The sequence below is a fragment of the Leucopleurus acutus genome (assembly GCF_964270905.1).
Source record: "Leucopleurus acutus genome assembly, chromosome: 8".
Lineage (NCBI taxonomy): Eukaryota > Metazoa > Chordata > Mammalia > Artiodactyla > Delphinidae > Leucopleurus > Leucopleurus acutus.
In genome coordinates, this window is record NC_139151.1 from 102,066,529 (window position 1) to 102,083,380 (window position 16,852).

Below are 16,852 nucleotides of genomic sequence, written 5' to 3' on the forward strand. Positions count from 1 at the left end.
AGAGCTGCAGCTGAGAAGTAACAGGGTGGGAGGAGGAGGTACCCCAGATGAGGAGTAGACCGGGGGAGTGGGGTCTCAAAGGGAAAGATGGGCATGGGGTCAAGGAAGTTTGAGGGAGGGGGCTGAGGCCATTGCCAGGTCCTCAGATATTGTGCTTTGTAGGTAGGAGTTGGGGTGCTCAGGCCTCCACTCCCAGGACAACCTGCAGTTGCTGTAGGACATGCCTCAGCTTGGGGGAGGGGAGCTGGGGAGGTAGCTCCCATTCTCAGACTGCTGTCTAGAGCCTCCTCACCCCAGGGGCAGCCTGGCTCAGCTTCAGAACCTTTCGAAGACCCCCAGTCCACCCTCCTCACCAAGACCAGCCTCTGAAGTGGCCTTAGCCTTCCTCAGATAGTGGTGACCCCCAAAACCTCTATGCTGCAAACTCGGGAGGGAAGAGCTGGGTTGGGAGAGGCTGCCAGAGGCTGACAGCAGGATCGATATGCATTTCCTCTGGAAGTCCCTGTCCTTCCGGCTGGCAGCAGCGCCAGGCCAGGAGGCTGCAAGCCCAAGGAGTGTGCCCCCCCTCGCTCCTTCCCCCACACCCAGCACTCAGGGCTGCCCCCTCCCTCCCATGATTCTCTGTAGTGAGCTCCCCGTTGCTGGAAGTATACAAGCAGAGGCTGAAAGACCACCTGTCAAGCAAGGGAAATTCAGCTGCGGGCTGAAGGCTATGGCTGTACATGACCACCAGGCTCAGCAATTCTACTTTCAAGTTTTAGGCCCCCAAGATTCTGGACTCCTAGAGATTCTAGACCTCCCCCCAAAACTCTCTGTTCCACGGTTTCCTGGTTCTAAGGCTCTATCCCCCACAATTCTACCTCCCCCCAAGATTCCAGACACATGAGATTCCAGATCTCCCAAGATTCTCCAACTACAGAGTTTTCTGCGCCACAGTTCTAGTCCCTGTGCTTACGGACCCCTGCCCTCTGCCCCCCCGTGAGGATTCTAGGCACTGATAGTCCAGGTTAATTACTTGGGCCTTTATTCCATCTGGAAAACACAAATATTCACAAGAATCTGTACAACCTTAGGGACACCAGCCCTGGCCCTGCCCTCAGCTGCATGCCACCCTCACACCCCGCCCCCCAGCCCCGGCCTGCCGCCGCAGCGCCCCAGGCTCCCTGCTCTGGTCCAAGTCTTTTCTCCAAAGCAGGCATGAGTGCTTGATCCAGTCACAGCTGGGAAGAAGAAAACAGAGGTTGTGAGGAAGACCCTCCCCACTCCCTAAAAAGCAGGATTCCACCTGGCCTGGGCCATTTGGACAGAGCACCCGTCCCACCCATCCCCCCATTGCCCCAGCCCTGAGTGGGGAGGCTCTGCCCAGGCTGCAGGGGGGCTCACCATCAATTACAAGTGGATGTCAAACACGCCATCCTCCACCGTCTGAACCTCCTCCTCTCGGATCTCTGCAGGGAGGGGGGTGTCACAGGACCAATTCCTGGGTCCCTGTGCCCTCAGCAGCCCTTCTCCCCATCACTGGAGGCACCCGGCCCCATCCCAGAAGCAGAACCAGCCACCAAAAATCAATTCACTGAATGACCAAAAGGCCCAATTTTTGAGGCTCTTTTTCTAAGTTTTCATTTTGCCACAGCTTTTTTGCAGCCACAGATTTATCGGTGCGGTTTGCTTAAATGTCAGTTTTGTGTGTGTTTTACATTTTAGACCCCAGCACTTCTGGAAGGCTCAATGCAAATGGTTTCATCTTTTCTGTATCTGAGAACTTATGCCCTGTGCCTGCCTCTATTTTTGAGGACTTATGCCAGTCTGAACAGTTGTGGTCAACTGCCTTAGACCCCGGTTGAACATGGTTGTTCAGAGTGTTCTCAGCAAAATAATCATTTGAGGAATTGTCATTCAGAAAACTGACCTAGAACCACCAATGGCCCCAAGAGAGCTGCTGGGAGCTTCGAGGGGCAAGGGACTTTTCTCAGAATAGCCTCCAAAGCAGCCAAAAAGGGAAACACAGGCAAATGGCTCACAAAACTCCCTCTCCAACCCATTGTCAATCCCCCTAACAAAATAAGAGTGCAAATTGAATCTTGAAGTCTCTTTCACGTTTACTCTTTTTTATTTATTAGTCTCTCTCCTCCTCAGCCTCAGAGGGTTGAGGGCTCCCTGGTCACCTTCTGACACCCTTACCTGTCCAGCCCTTCTCCATCACCCTACCAAAATAAGACAATTACAAACTCTGCAATAATTTCCATCCTGGAGAAAGTAATACTATGCCACCATGGCCTTGCCTCCCTCCCTCCACAGGCCAGTACAAAAAGAGACCCCTTCTTACCTGGAGGCCGGGAGCCTCGCCTGCCAGGGCGGGGCAGGGAGAAGCTGAAGGCGCGATGGTGGGTATGTGTGGGTGAGGGTGAGGGTGCAGACCCCTCCAGACTCACACTCTGGGCCCGGCGCCGGCACTCAACTGACAGACGATCCTTGCACTGCTTGTGGCAGTTAACACCACAGGCTGGGGAGGCAGATGGGGAGCCCAGCCAGATCAACTGATCAGAATACCCTTCACCCCATTCCACAGGCCTGCACCTCTCCCCAGGTCCCTTTGCTCCTGAGCAGCTGCTCCACCAAAACAAGAGCCTCCTTTCCAAGTGCTCTCTTCATCCTACTCGGCAGTCTGTGCCCTCTCCAAAGCTCCCTGTTCCTGGGCAGCTGCCTCACCAAAATAAAGGCCCTGGTTTTTGTTTGTTTGTTTGTTTGTTGTTGGTTGTTTTTTGGGTTTTTGGTTTGCTTGTTTTGGTTTTTGGTTTCTGGGGGCGGTTTTTGGCAAAACTGCGAGGCAGGCGGGATCTTACTTCCCAGACCAGGGGTCGAACCCACACCCCCTGCAGTGGAAGCACGGAGTCTTACCCACTGGATGGCCAGGGAAGTCCCAACAAAAGCCCTGTTAAAGGCTACCCCCTTCACATCAATCAGCATGCCTCTTTGGCTCTAAGGTACTTCACTCCTTGGCAATTACCCCACCAAAATGAGAATATTCACCCAGATAGTAACTCTTCCCAAAAAACTCAGCCCAGCAGCCTTGCAACTCCATCTCACCTCGGCATTTGAGGCCCTGCTTGTAGATGCCCAGGATCTGAAATAGAGGAGGGGGCCGTAGTAGGGGGGAGGGGTTTAGAGGGGATGACTCTACTTCCTTTCCATGGGCAGGGAGTGGGACTGACCCTTTCTGGAGCCTTAGGGCCCCCCTCAGGGTTTTGTTCAGAACAGCAAGAGGGGAGGCAGGTGGAATTAAGGTTTGCCTAGGCTGAGAAGGCTCTGGCAGGGGCGGGGCCAGAAGGGAGGGTGGGCGTGGATGGGGCGGGGCCGGTGCTGGAGGGGTGTGGCTTGGGCGGGGGCTCACCAGGGCCTTGCAGTGGCGGCAGGCGACCGGGCGCAAGGAGTTGCTCTCGTGGAAGTTGTGTACGAAGCCCATGCGGCCACCCAGCACAGAGCTGGAGCGCAGAAAGTAGGAGACCATCTCCTCCTTGCTGATGCAGCCATCCCTGTCCGGGAAGGGGGAGGGCCTCAGCTCTGGGGGCCTCCCTGGGACCACCCACCACCAGCTTAACCCATCCCACTGGGAAAAACCCCTACCAAGTTAAAGGTCCTCACCGACTCCTGATTTTGGACCCCTGGTGCAGGAAGGAGAAAGAACACTAGACTTGGAGTCAGGCAGATGTAGTAGCTGCTACTAACTAGTTGTGTGGTCTTGGGCAAGTCAATTGCCCTGGGTTTCCTCCCTGGAAAAATGGGGATCATGATTCCTGCCCTGCTCACTTCACAGAGTTGGTGTGTAAACTAAAATTGCTCTGCACTTCCCCATGGCATTATCAGCTTCTGTTTCCCAAAGTGAGCTCTGTGGAACACCAGTCCGGAGCCCTGAGAATTAAGAGATCTCTGATGAGTTTGGGGACCAGGTAAGATTGGAAAAAGCTGCACCTGTCTCACTCTTGCATAATCCTGCCAGAAAGGTAATCCAGGGCTTCCCCACGGAGCCCTTGTTTTTCATCCATTCACATATTTTAGGGAAAGAGTGAGCACGTGCTCTGGAGATGGACAGAACTCAGTTCAAATTTGGGCTCTACTTCTTCTCTGTGTGACTTCAAGCCCCATCCCTCGGTTTCCTCTTCTATAAATGGGGACGATGATGGTCCCTACACCTCAGAGGCCTTTGGATAAGGCTTAAATGAGATAGTGCACATGGAACACTGACAACAGCGTCTGTAATGGTTAATAGATGCTGGGCCACTGGGAGCTATTTCCACCAGGGGTGGCCCTTGTCGGAAACGCCTGCCCATTGTATTTACGTGATCCAGGTTGTCCTTCAAATCAGTGGTACGTTGGGACGACTGACGGTTTATGAAAATATGTAAACCTAGGCTCCTATCTCACACTGTTCATGAAAACTTAATTCCCACTAAATTCAGAACACTAATGTAAAACATAAGAATTTCAAAGTATCTGAAAAGGTATAAGGGAAGAATTTTGTAACCTTGAGGGGATGAAGGCCTTTCTACGCATAACACAAATCCGAGAAGCCATAAAGGAAAAGACTGACATATTGAGCACACATTTTTTAAAAATTTTATATGGAAAAGGACAACATAAATGACAGACTGGGAGAAAATATTTGCAAACATATTCAACACCAAGGGTTAATATCCATTAACAGAGATTCTAGGAATCAATGAGAAAAAGACTCACAAACCCAGTGGAATAATGGACAAAGGACATGAACAGGCAATTTACAGAAGAAATAGAAGTGGCCAGTAAACATATGAAGATCTCCTACCCCCACTAGTATTAAAGAAATGCAAATTTAACCAAGACGCCATTTGCCAATTAGACTGGCAAAATTGTAAAGCTTATTATAGCATCCACTGTTGGCAAGGAAGTGGGGAAATGGGCACTCGTTCACTGCTGATGGGAGTGCAAGCTGGCACAACCTTGCCTGAGGTCACCTTGGCAGTCTCTCTTCTAATTTAGAATGTGCATATCTTTTGATCCAATTATCCCACTTCTAGGAATTTCTCCTACAAAAATAGTGGCCTGAGTGCATGGGTACAAAGATGTTCACAGTAGCATGGTGGATATTAATAGCGAAAAACTGGGAACAGTCTACGTGTCCATCAGCAGGAGAATGGTGAGGCAAATGATGGCCCAGCCACACAGTGTAATACTCTGCAGCTGTTCTAAAGAATGAGGTAGTTCTGCATGAATCGGCCTGGAAAGATGTCCATGATGAGGGTTTAAGTGGAAAACAAAAGTAAAAAAACACAAAGCATGCAGTTCTGTCAAGACAGTGATTTAAAAACAAAAACAAAAAACCCTGAAAACCCTACTGCCACAAATACCCAGATGCTGCTTAAAATATATCAAAAATTGCTTTAAATGCATAGGTGAGTTTGTAAGAAACGGAATCCCCCAAGTTTCAGAAACAAAGAGAGATCTTAGAATTGATTCAGTGAGCTGTGGCTGCCCCAGGAGCCGGGTGCTGGATTTTGATACCTGCCTGGGGCCTGCAGGAGGTGGGGAGTTAAGGCTGAGACGCCTGCATGAAGCTGACGCCTTGAAGGTCTCCAAGGGCTGCACCCTCCCTAAAAGTGTGGCCTGGAAAAACTCCACCCTAACGCAGGGAGGTGACAGGGAACTGTTTTCAACTCAGAGAAAACTCTGTTTTCAACTATTTGTTCCCAACGCTGGGAGGAGAAACAAAGCAACTACAATGAACGCCACTGGCGGAACTAGATTTATACCATCATCCTGTTTGTCTATGAAACAGACACAGACAAATTCTCTAACAATTTGCAACACGCATGAAAAAAAGACTGGAAAGATACAGGCATTGCCACACCAGTAATGTTACTAACATAGTTACTAATGACAACCTCTGAGTGGGAAAGGAGGGAGGGAATTTTCACTTCTTACCTTATACACTTTGCTCACTATAAATCTATTTTACTACCTGGATTTTTTTTTAACCATGCATTTTTATAATATGGGAAAAAAACCAGCTTTTTGAAATATGGATAACATTGAAAAGTAAATCGACCTGGGATGGATTATAAATTCTGATTGGAATTTTGTCCGCTCAGCAAAACCAGGGTGCGAACATGGTTGCATGTTTAACCTACTCCAGAGAACCAGCTGTTTGTCCAAATTGTCAGCATGTGAATTGTGAATTGTTGATAAGCAAGTGGGTGCTGCTAATTGCAGGCCTTTCTTATCTATTCATTAAGACAGGCTACCCAGGAGTTCAACGTGCCCACACTTTTTGCCAGCTGTGAGCTCCACAAATAAAATGGCATTTATGTAGCAACAGTCCCCAGGCCACCGTCTTTGCAAGATTCAGGTGGAGTCCCCCCACCCCCTCTTCGGTCTGAATAAGTGAGGTAACCCTGTGCCTCTGCAGCTGGAAGCCTCCCCGAAAATAAGAGCCCCTCCCCACATGGGTGGCTTCCTCCCTCAAGATCATCTGGTTCAATGTCCTCATCTTGCACGGGAGGAAACTAAAACCCAAGGGGAAGTGAGTCTGCTTTCCCTCTCCCCCTGCCCCCAGGCCTCCTCACTGGTTCTGGTCGAAGTCCCCAAAGGCGCTGAGGTAAGGAAAGTTCCCACGGATGATCTGGAACTCCTCCTGTGAGATGTGGCCGTCCCCATCGACATCGAAGTTCCGGAACACAGACTGGAGTACACAGAGGGACACATGGGGGAGGGGAGGATAAAAGGAGCATTGGCCCCATCCTGCCCATATTCCCAGTCCAAGTGATGAAGGGCGGGCGTCTCAGCCGTGTGCAGCTGTCTGTCTCCCCCACCACCTCCCTTCTCCGTACCCCCATCCCAACCCCACCTATCAGCTGCGCCCCGTGCCTTCTGGAGACTGAGTGTTGGCCCTTGAACCTGGTGGTGGCTCCCAGGGCAGTGCCCTGGCAAAACTAGCCTTGATTGACCACTACGGACCTGTCCCCCCACCCCGCAGACTCCAGAGCTGGCTGCCACGGAGTCTCACCTCCACCATCTTCTCAATGTGCTCCACCATGAGTGCCTGATCCAGCTTGGGTTTGGCCGCTGAGGTCCACTCCTCCAGCACCGGGGGCCGGGGAGGCGGCGTGCAGCTGGTGGGGCTGGTTGGCTGTGGGAACGGTCGAGGCTGAGAGAGGGCCAGAGGTGAGGAAGCCCAGGGCCCAGTGGAGGAGAGAGGGCAAGCCCTGGGGACAAGGAAGCCTGCCCGACGAGCAGGATGGGTGAGGTAGCCTCTAATCTTGGAACTCCCAGGAGGGCAGAGGTGGGGGAGGAAGAGGATGGGCCGAGTGGGTAAGCAGCGATTCCGTCCCTCACCGAGGACTTGGAGCGCGGTTCCCGCTGCAGGGACAGTTGGTAGAGCTCATCCTCTGTCTGATACTGATCCAGAGACACCTGGGACATACAGGTCTGATCACGCCCACTGGCCTCCGCTGCTCTCAGGAGCCCACTGCCCAGAACTCAGACCCACAGGTCCACCTAGAGGCCGCAGCCCAGCCCCGAGCCTGGCCCAGAAGCTAGACTCAGGACGAAGGCCAGCTTAGAACACATCCCAGCAACCACACGCCAGCCTAGCACACAGACCAGAACCTGTATCTCGGCCCCAAACCTTGAACACAAGGCACTGTCAAGATCTCAGCCGAGACTCCAGGTCGCAGCCCAGCTGAGAGCTCTGAGATTCCCCCCAACACAGAACCCCGCCCAGCCACCAGACTCCAGCTCAGATTAACCCTGCCCAGCCACCAGACTCCAGCTCAGATTCCAATCCCCATCTCAGTCCGGAACCTAGAAACAGGTAAGACTTCACACCAAGCCTTAAAACCTAAGCCCCAGCCCAACGATCAGAACCTAGTCCAGATCTGGACTAGAACCCAACTCCTACGCTAGGGCTCAAAACCAAGTCCAAGACCAAGCCCAGAAACTCAGAGCTCAGGGCCATGTTTAAAAGCCGCCCCTCAGGAACTCCCTGGCGGTCCGGGGTTAGGACTCGGCCCTTTCACTGCCGAGGGTGTGGGTTCCATCCCTGGTCAGGGAACTAAGATCCCACAAGCCACGAAGCACAGCCAAAAACTAAAAATTAAAAAAAGCCACCCCTACACCCAGAATCCAGAGTTTGACCCCAAACCTTGAACACAGCCCACTGCTAGGAACTCAACCCAGGGCCCAGGCCCAGCCTCAAGTCCACATGCCAGCCTCAGGGGCCCACAGCCCCATCTGGAGCCTAGAACCCTTCTCCAAGTTCACCCCAGCCTTGGGGCCCAGGCTGGGTGTCAGTTCTTCGATCATAACTGAGAACCCAAGGCCGAGCCTGCAGGACCAGGTGCAGCTGTCGACCCTGCTGCCTGGCCCCTCACCGTCAGCAGGCTCAGCAGGTCGGGGTTGGCTTGCACTGGGGGCTGAAGGCTGGTCACCATGGCCAGCTCCTCCAGGATGCTGAAGAGCTGCTTCATCTTGGCCCCATTAAGTCGGGTCCGGGTGGGGTCCAGCCAGTCAGGCAGCGCCAGCTGCAGGGCCACCAGGTCCTTGAGGTGCACACCCAAGATGGGGAAGCGGAAACCCACGCAGGCTGCCAGCCGGCGCCGGTAGTTGCCATAGTTGCCAGTGGCCGTCACTAGTTCTGTCAGACCTTCCCAGAGCTGGGGGACAAAGGGCAGAGGGTCACACACACACACACACACACACACACACACACACACACACAAACACATCACATCACATACACATCACATATCTCAAGCTCAGCTCTCCTTCCCCTGCCCAGCCCTGGAAATGTGGGAGAGGATGTGGAGTCAGGGTCAGGGATGGGTGAAAGGTCAAAAGCCTCCCTCACTATCCCCCAACACTGGCTCCCTTAGCCCCTGGGAATCAGAATTCATAGGTCACGAGTTCAAAGGGACACCCACTACCAAATACCACACCTCTACACCAGGCCTGGGCACAGATTATCATCAACATTTAACAGAAGAGGGGACTTCCCTGGTGGTCCAGTGGTAAAGAACCCGCCTTCCAATGCAGGGGACACGGGTTTGATCCTTGGTCAGGGAGCTAAGATCCCACATGCCGCGAGGCATCTAGGCCCCCGTGCCGCAACTACTGAGCTCGCGTGCCTCAACAAGAGAGCCTGCGTGCTGCAAACTACAGAGCCCAGCACTCTGGAACCTGTGCGCCACAACTAGAGAGAAGCCCGCACGCCACAATGAAGAGCCCACGCCGCAACAAAAGATCCCGCAAGCTTCAATGAAGACCCCACGTGCCGCAGCTAAGACCCGACACAGCCAAAAACATAAAGAAAATAAATAAATAAATAATTTTTTAAAAAAACATTTCACAGGAGAGGAAACTGAGGATCAGGGAGGCAGAGCAGCACAGGACGATGATTTCGAAGAACATTCTTAGTGGTATCATTCGTAACAGCCCAAACTGGAAAAACCCCAAATGTTCAATAGTAGAGGAGATACACAAATCGGGGTGGACTAAAACATTATACGGTAACGGAAGTGAATGAACAATTGTTCCACATAACAGAATGTAAGAATGAAAGAAGCAAGAAGTACAATCACGTATACAACACAATTCCATTCATAGGAGGTTCAAAAACAGGCAACAAGAAACGCACATTCTTTTGGGATGCATGCACAGGTGGTAAAGCTATCAAGAAAAACAAGGTCAGGAACTCCCTGGTGGTCCAGTGGTTAGGATTCTGAGCTTTCACTGCAGGGAGCACGGGTTTGGGGACTAAGATCCCACATGCCGCGCAGTATGGCCAAAATAAATGAATAAATAAATAAAAAGTTTTAAAAAGAAAGAAAGAAAAGCAAGGTCATCATCCTTAGGAATGTTATGACATTGTTTGCCTCTGATGAGGACGGAGTTATGCGCTAAGGTGCTGCGAGCTTCGGGGGCTGGCAGTGTTCTACTTCTTGACCTGAGTGGTAGTTACACAGGCGTTTTCTAATTGTTTTTAACTGTACATATGTTTTATAGCCTTTTCTATATGTATGTCACCAGTTATGTTTTTTAAAATAAAATAGGGACTTCCCTGGTGGTCCCGTGGTTAAGACTCGGTGCTTCCACTGCAGGGGGCACGGGTTTGATCCCTGGTCAGGGAACTAAGATCCCACATGTGTGCGGCACGACCAAATAAAATAAAATAAAATAAGCAGGGGAAGAGTAAAGCACGAGCTTTGAAGTTCGGCAGACCTGTGAGACTCCACTCTGCTGCTTTCACTGTGCAACTGGAAAAGGATTTAACCCCCAGACTCAGTTTCCTCATTTATCAAATGAAGAGGGAGTGCCCAGCCCCCAGCACTGCTGGGAGTTCTCAGCGAGGCCAGCCCTGGGAAGGCTGACCAGGCCATTCCCCTGACCCCCCGAGTCTCAAGCACCTTGATGGTCTCTGGGCTCACGTGGCTGTGGGTCTCCTTGAGGCGGGAGATGGAGCTGTGGCTCAGGCCCCCGACCACCGCCATCAGCGTGTTGAAATTCTGCAGCTCCAGGAGTTTCTGGGGAATAAATGGAGAGAGATGAGGCAGTGAGTCACTGAGTGGGCCCAGAATTTGGCTCAGCTTTTCTGGAGAAGACCTGGCAGTGGGTTAGGGGAAAGGAGGGACTCAACCCTACTGGCAATTTGGGAGGTTGGGGGGAAGAGGAGGAGCAGGCACCTCTGCAACGTGGACGAAGTGTGTGATGACCAGGGCCCGCTGCGGGGCTGTGGGCTTGCTGAGAATCATGAGTTGCACCCACTGCGAGACACTGTTGAAGAGGGAGATGAATCGCTCCAGGACAGGGTTGTCCACGGTGCAGCCGTGAGTCACAAAACTGTGATAGTCCTGGAACTGCAGGCACAGTGGCCTCAGCACCCTGGGGCCCCTCCCCTCACCAATGGCCGCTCCTCATCCTCCAGCAGCCCTTTGGTGGTTACATTGAAACCCCAGACCCACCCTGTGACCCCACCTATCCCAGAGACCCTGCCCCTCCTGGCACCCCCTCCCCAGCCCACACCCGCTCCCTGACTGAAGGCCATTGGGCCGCACCAGGATCTTGCAAAAGGAGCAATATTCCAAGTAGGTGAGATGTGCTGCCAGCTCCATGGGGTCCAGGTGGTCAAACAACAGGGACATCTTGCGCTTTTTCTGTTCCACAGGGTTCCTCTGGGTCACCTGCCGATTCCACTTGTAGGTGGGGCTGGGGGAGTGGGGCGGGGCAGTGAGTCCTTTGCTGGAGATGCCCCACCCCTCATGGCCCTACACTCATGCCACTCACGCTGACCGCGAGACACCGTGCAGAGCACGAATGTCCCCAGTCCCAGCACCTCCTGCAATCTCCCCCTCATCACACACTCAACACAGATTTATGGAAGACCTACTCTGTGCCAGGCACTGTGCTAGGCGCTGGGGGTACAGAGATGAGCAAGACACGGTTCCTGCCCCCGAGGAGCTCACAGTCTACTGAGGGAGACAGACACAGAAACAAACAATCATGAAATAGCGTGGCACAAGTGTGGAGGTCTTTGGGCAGAGGTCTGCACAAAGTGTCATGGAGGAACAGAGGCAGGAACGACAAATGCTGCCCTGAAAGAGTCCACAGACACTCCACACTTGTGCTAAGTTTTGATAACACGGAGGAGGAGGCAAGGGGACATGAGCAAAGTGCCATGGTGGGAAAGGATGCAGGAGCTGCAGAATGGTGAGTGGACCCGTGCAGCTGCAGTATGAGGTGCCTGGTATGGGGTGGTGGGCTGTGGAAGATGAGGCAGGAATGCCAAGCTGGCCTGAGACTATGAAAGGCCTTAATCCCCAGCCGAGGCATTTTGAAGACGATGGGAAGCCATAGAAGGTTTTTAAGCAAGAGTGACATGACCCTCACCCATTCAATTCGACAAACATTTATTAAGTGCGGATGGTGTAGGATGCTGAGTGCCCTGCCCAGCCCTCCGAGCTCCCCCCACGCACACGCTCTCGATGTCGATGAGGCTGCTGTGCCGGCGGTTCCCTTCTTGGTCTAGCAGAGCCTTCAGCTCCTTGATCTGCTCAGCGAGCTCAGGATTCAAATCAAACTCTGCTGGGAATGCTGAGATCCAGTACCTGGTGGAGGTTCAGAGTCACCCAAGGCAGCCCTTCCCCCACCATCCCCTAGGACTGTAGTTCCCCAGAGAGGGGGAAAGAGCCTCGAACTGTGGTTCCCCTTGCCCAGCTCTTTCCTTCCCTACCCGCACTGGGCAGATCAGAAAACAGAGACCGGGCCAGGACCAGGAAGGGGCAAGCCTGCGGCAGCACAACCACCATGGACAGAGCCGGGTTCAAACCCACATGACCAGCTTCCAGAACGAGCTATTTCCACTCCTCCAGGCCAGTCTGAAGCCTGAGATAAGGGAGGAGAGGAGGGGACAGAGCCCCAAGAGGAAGACTCACCTGACCAGATGGCATGTTTTCACCTGAAGCGAACTGGAGTTGTCCTTCCGGGATTGTTGGTAGGTGAAGCAGAGTTAAGGAAAACAAGCATGGAGACTTACTCTAGAGAAGGAGGCAGGGGATGGAACCCGAGTTCTTGGGGGAGGCTGAGGGCAGGGCCTGGTTCTAGGAGAAATTCTAGGGGTGGGGTCTGGGGCGGGCAGGGCCCAAGCTCTGGAAAGGGGCTGAAAGCAGAGGTGAGGTGTGAGCTTTGGGAGGGTGCCTGGATGGAATGGGGGCCAGATTCTGGGAGAGGCTGAGAGCAGGACCTGGGCTCTGGGAGAGAAGCAAGAGGCAGGACCTGCGCTGGGAGTAGGAACAGGTCCTAGGCTGTGGGGAGGACAGAGCAAGGCCTAGGCTGGGGAGAGACCCGGGGACGGGGCCTTAGCTCTAAGGGGAGGAAAGGGGTGGAGCTTAGGCCCTAGCTGCAGCCTGGGCCAATCCTGAATTCTGTGATGTGGGAGTGGCCCACGCTCTAGGAGCGAAGCCCATCCTCTGCCCCCGCTGGGCAGCGGGGCTCCCTTATGGATGCGGACTGCAGGGCCCTTGGCGAGGCCGGCGAAGGATATACGTACAGCAGTTTTGCCGCCAGCTGAGAGGAAGGGATGTACCAGGGGTGCATCATGAGGAACATGCGCACCAGCTGCGGGTCCCGCACCTTCCCGGAGTCATCTAACTCCGAGGGGTCAAGGAGAAGCGGGTTGACCCTACGTCCCGCAGCTTCGGTCCCTAAACCCTACCCCGCAGCCTGCCGGGTTTCTGGCTCCCGGCCGCCTCCGGCTTTCCCAGGGCTCCGAAACCAGGAGGCAGATTATAAAGTAAAGGTAGGGTGGAAGAGGGATAAGGCAGGATCCGAGGAACTAGAGGAGAGGAGCGTCTGAGTCGGGCCTGTAGTCTGGAGGGGAACCAGCTGGGGCGGAAGGAGACGGGTTCCGCGGGGTCAAGAATCCAGAGGTCATTTCCTGAGTGCCTGGGGAAGGGGCACCCCTTCACCAGATAAGCCACCCCCCCATCAGCCGGAAACAGCTTCCAGGCCGCAACAGCGAGTTCCTCCGGATCCCCCGGGGAGACAGATAACGGTCCTCGTGGGTCAGAGTCTGGGGACCCCGTCGCTCCTCCCTTCAACGCTGGTATACTAGGGAAGGGAAACCTTTTCTCTTTCTGCACCGTGTGGATCTCTCTACCCCGGGATGAAGAGGAGACTTTCGCCAAAGAGGCTGCGGGATGCGAGTTGGGCAGAGGTCTGCCCTGGGAGGCAGGGGTCAGGGTTCAGGCTCCCGGCTGGTCTCAGGCTGGGCGTGTCCTCCCGTGCCACTCACCGAAGGCTTCAATGCAACCACGGAGCAGCTCCTCCACCGTGCAGCCCTTGTCCAGGTCCAGGGTGCCCGCCATGGCCTCCGGCGCGGGTAGGCTGGGCCAAGCTGCGCTCCGAGAGCCTCCACGGGGCTCGGACCTGACCCCTGTCCCGGGAGAGACAGAGCCGGAGTCTGCGGAGGCGCGGGCCAGGGGCGCGTCCCCGCGGACAGAAATGGGGCGGGGCAGGCACGCCCCCTGCTGGGCAGGGGCGGAGTCGTCCGCCGCGGCCACTCCTGGGGTTAACTGGCCCGGGATGTTGCAACCCACCAGTTGGGAAACGAACAGACCAAGAAGCTTCCGGCCCACCCTTGGAGTCGTGGGAGGGCTGAGGGACTCCCCGGGGATAGGGACGAGCCAGAACTCGGGGGGCTGGTTAGTGTCCCAGCCCCCCTCCCCGCAGGCCCTCTTCTCCTCACGTCCTCTCCCCAGAGGCACCTGCAGCACCCCGCAGCTCAGTTCTGCGCCCCTCCCGCTTCCCTCCCTTCACAGCCTCCCTTCCCCCGCAGGGTTATTTTGGGAACCCAGAGCCTGAGGGGACCTCGGAGGAATTTCTCCCTGGGATGAGAGGGTGGAGGAACCCAGGCGTCCTGCCCGCGTCGCCCCCTCCTGGGCTCCCCGGAAAGGAAGGCGGGGCTGTGGCAGCCCCCAGGGGCCTGCCATTGGGGAGGCGGGCTGGAGCGGAGAGGAACATTCCTGGGGCGGGGGGGGGGGGGGCGGAGAGGGCGGAGCGGGGAGCCCACTGCGGCCCGGAGGCGTCAGCGGGAAGCCTGAGCCTGGGAACCGCGCGCTCCCAAGCCACCTCCTCCGTGAAGACCCCAAGGGTCCCGGCTCAGACCTTCCGCAGGCTATCTTCATCCCCAGACCCTGACGCAGGTCCCCATACTGCACAGTCGAACTGAGTGCACACACAGGCCGTCCACACTCGAGCACAGAGCAGGGTGCCCAGAAGGGGGCGCTAGCACCGTGCGGGGTGGAGAGTGCCTGTACAACTCCACCAGCCGCTCCAGTCACTGGCGGGAATATACGCACCCATGCAGAGACACTCATTCCACACCCGAGGCCAGGGACCCACATCGGGGTGCAAGAATGCCTGAGGCTCCCAAGAAGCCGAGCCTCAGGCAATTACCTCCCATACTCTCTCTCTCACACACAATGGCACCCACAGACCTCGCACACCTGAACGAAGGAAACCTCGGACACACATACCCAGCTCTCTACCCCAGAATGCAAACCCGTTGGAGCGGCCGGCTTCCGGCCCTGCTGCTCACTAGAGCCAGGCCAGCCTGGAGTTCCGCGGCCACAGCAGCGCGACATCCGCACACGTGTGCACACGCGCAAGGCAGTGCACCTACACGCATGTACACTCTCCCACACATGCACACACCCGGTGGGTATGCACACACGCCCATTCCGCCCCCGCCCCCTTCATCTGCGATCTAGGGCCAGCCCTGCGGCCCCAGCGACCTGACATCCCGTACCCACGGACGCTGGCAAAGCCTTGCCCCACAGAAGGTACCCCGCCCCTACACATACTCCCCCGGGCTGCGGGGGGGGAGCGGGAGGCTCCTCTATGGAGTTCTCTGGTAGACTTTTCCTAGGAGCCACCCAGAGTCATCACCCCCCGGCTCTCCCGCTTCCTCGCTGTGTGACCTTGAGAGTCACTTGGTCTCTCGAAGCCTCAATTTTCTCATCTGTCAAATGGGGGCTTCGCCGGGGAAGGTCCCGCTGAGACGTGGCTAGGAAGAGCCGGGTGCGCCCCGTTTGCCGCCCCCTCCCGCGCTTGTCCAGGGAGCTTCGGGTCTCTCGGCAGGTCCCTCTTAAGCCCTGACCCGGGCCGCAGATTCCCCACCCACCAACCCACCCGCCGCCCCCAGCCCGTCTGCGCCGCCCTCAAGGGCCCCTAGGGGCCGGGCCTCCTCTGCCCTGAGCACCCCCCCGCCCGGCGCTCATTCACTCACACTTGGGACCCGCGGCAAGAAGCCCGCACCCGGCCAGACTGGCGCCACCTCCGTGCTCTCCCGCCCGCCGACCTCGCTGCGGCTGCGGCTCCCGCCCGCTCTCCGCGCCGCGGCCCCGCTCCCCGCCGCCCCGCCCCCGCGCCGCGGCCGCCCCCTCCTCTCCCCTCCCCTCCCCTCCCCTCCCGCCCCTGCGCCGGGCTCCGCACCGGCGGCTGCGCCTCCCCCATCGGGGGCTCCCTCTCGCCCCGCACGCGGCGGTCCCTGCGGCAGCTTAACCCCTGCCCTGCCGCGCCGCCCGGGAGACGAGGGCCGCGGGCGGGGGGGCTGCGCCACGGGCCGCGCCGAGGGTGGGTGAGGGGAGGTCAGGCCGCACGGGACATGGAAGGGGGGAACTAAACCACCGGTCCTCTCCCCCCATCACAGACACCCCCCTGCCCCCCGCCCAGCCTGGTGTGGGGCAGAGGAAGCCGGGAGGGGCAGGAAGCAGACTGCGGTGGGGAAGGGGCGCCCCGCCCAGCCCCCGGCCCGGGTTCCTGTTTTCGAGACAAACCGTTCCCACGGGGCTAACCCGGCCTGGGGCCGGGCGTCTTCCTGCGGGCAGCGGGGGGCACAGGTTGGGTAGAGATCTGGGGCGTGGGCGCGGCGGGTCCTTGTGATAGCCTGGGGGAGGGGCTAGGACAAGGTGGGAACACTTGGGGGAGAGGGGCTTGTGGGGAGGGAGGAATGAAAACGCGGCTACCTGGAGAAGGGGCCTCGAGGTCTGGGGATAGAGGGAGCTCCAGTTCACACAGGAGGGACTGGGGCCCCGGAAGCCTGGCTCCCCATGAGGCCAGATGTAAAAGGGCAGCTGCAAGCTACGGGTGGGTTCTCCGCAGCTAGAAAACTGGAGCCTGGAGGCCTGGCCAACGCCCCCACCCCACCCCCCGGCAGAGAGGAACTTGGGAGGGGAAGCCGCAGGCGGTTGGGGTCCCCACAAGCCGGGCCTAGGGGAGCCGGTAACCGTTTCCGGCTGTTCAGGTTCAAACACACTCACTGTGA

General features: G+C 56.4%; 1 protein-coding gene across 1 annotated transcript; it reads right to left on the minus strand.

The window, feature by feature from the left end:
* Nucleotides 1-1,380: 1,380 nt before the first annotated feature.
* Nucleotides 1,381-15,902, minus strand: RASGRP2 (RAS guanyl releasing protein 2). The gene is made up of 16 exons (XM_082845137.1): nt 15,815-15,902; nt 13,820-13,960; nt 13,072-13,172; nt 12,462-12,526; nt 12,003-12,134; nt 11,085-11,235; nt 10,713-10,886; nt 10,437-10,553; nt 8,406-8,687; nt 7,369-7,446; nt 7,040-7,162; nt 6,600-6,715; nt 3,392-3,533; nt 3,088-3,124; nt 2,327-2,503; nt 1,381-1,448 (listed from the first exon to the last, which is right to left on the minus strand). The coding sequence occupies exons 2-16, from the start codon at nt 13,890-13,892 to the stop codon at nt 1,390-1,392; spliced, it is 1,827 nt and encodes a 608-aa protein (XP_082701263.1). The 5' UTR covers nt 13,893-13,960; nt 15,815-15,902; the 3' UTR covers nt 1,381-1,389.
* Between the last annotated feature and the right edge of the window lie 950 nt (nt 15,903-16,852).

Coding starts and splice junctions, on each gene's coding strand:
- RASGRP2 (XM_082845137.1), bottom strand. CDS start 13,892: ATGGCGGGCACCCTGGACCTGGACAAGGGCTGCACGGTGGAGGAGCTG. Junction 8,688..10,436: donor TGAGCCCAGAGACCATCAAG/GTGCTTGAGACT, acceptor TTTGTCCCCCAG/CTCTGGGAAGGTCTGACAGA. Junction 2,504..3,087: donor GCAGGGCCTCAAATGCCGAG/GTGAGATGGAGT, acceptor CTGCCTCCCCAG/CCTGTGGTGTTAACTGCCAC.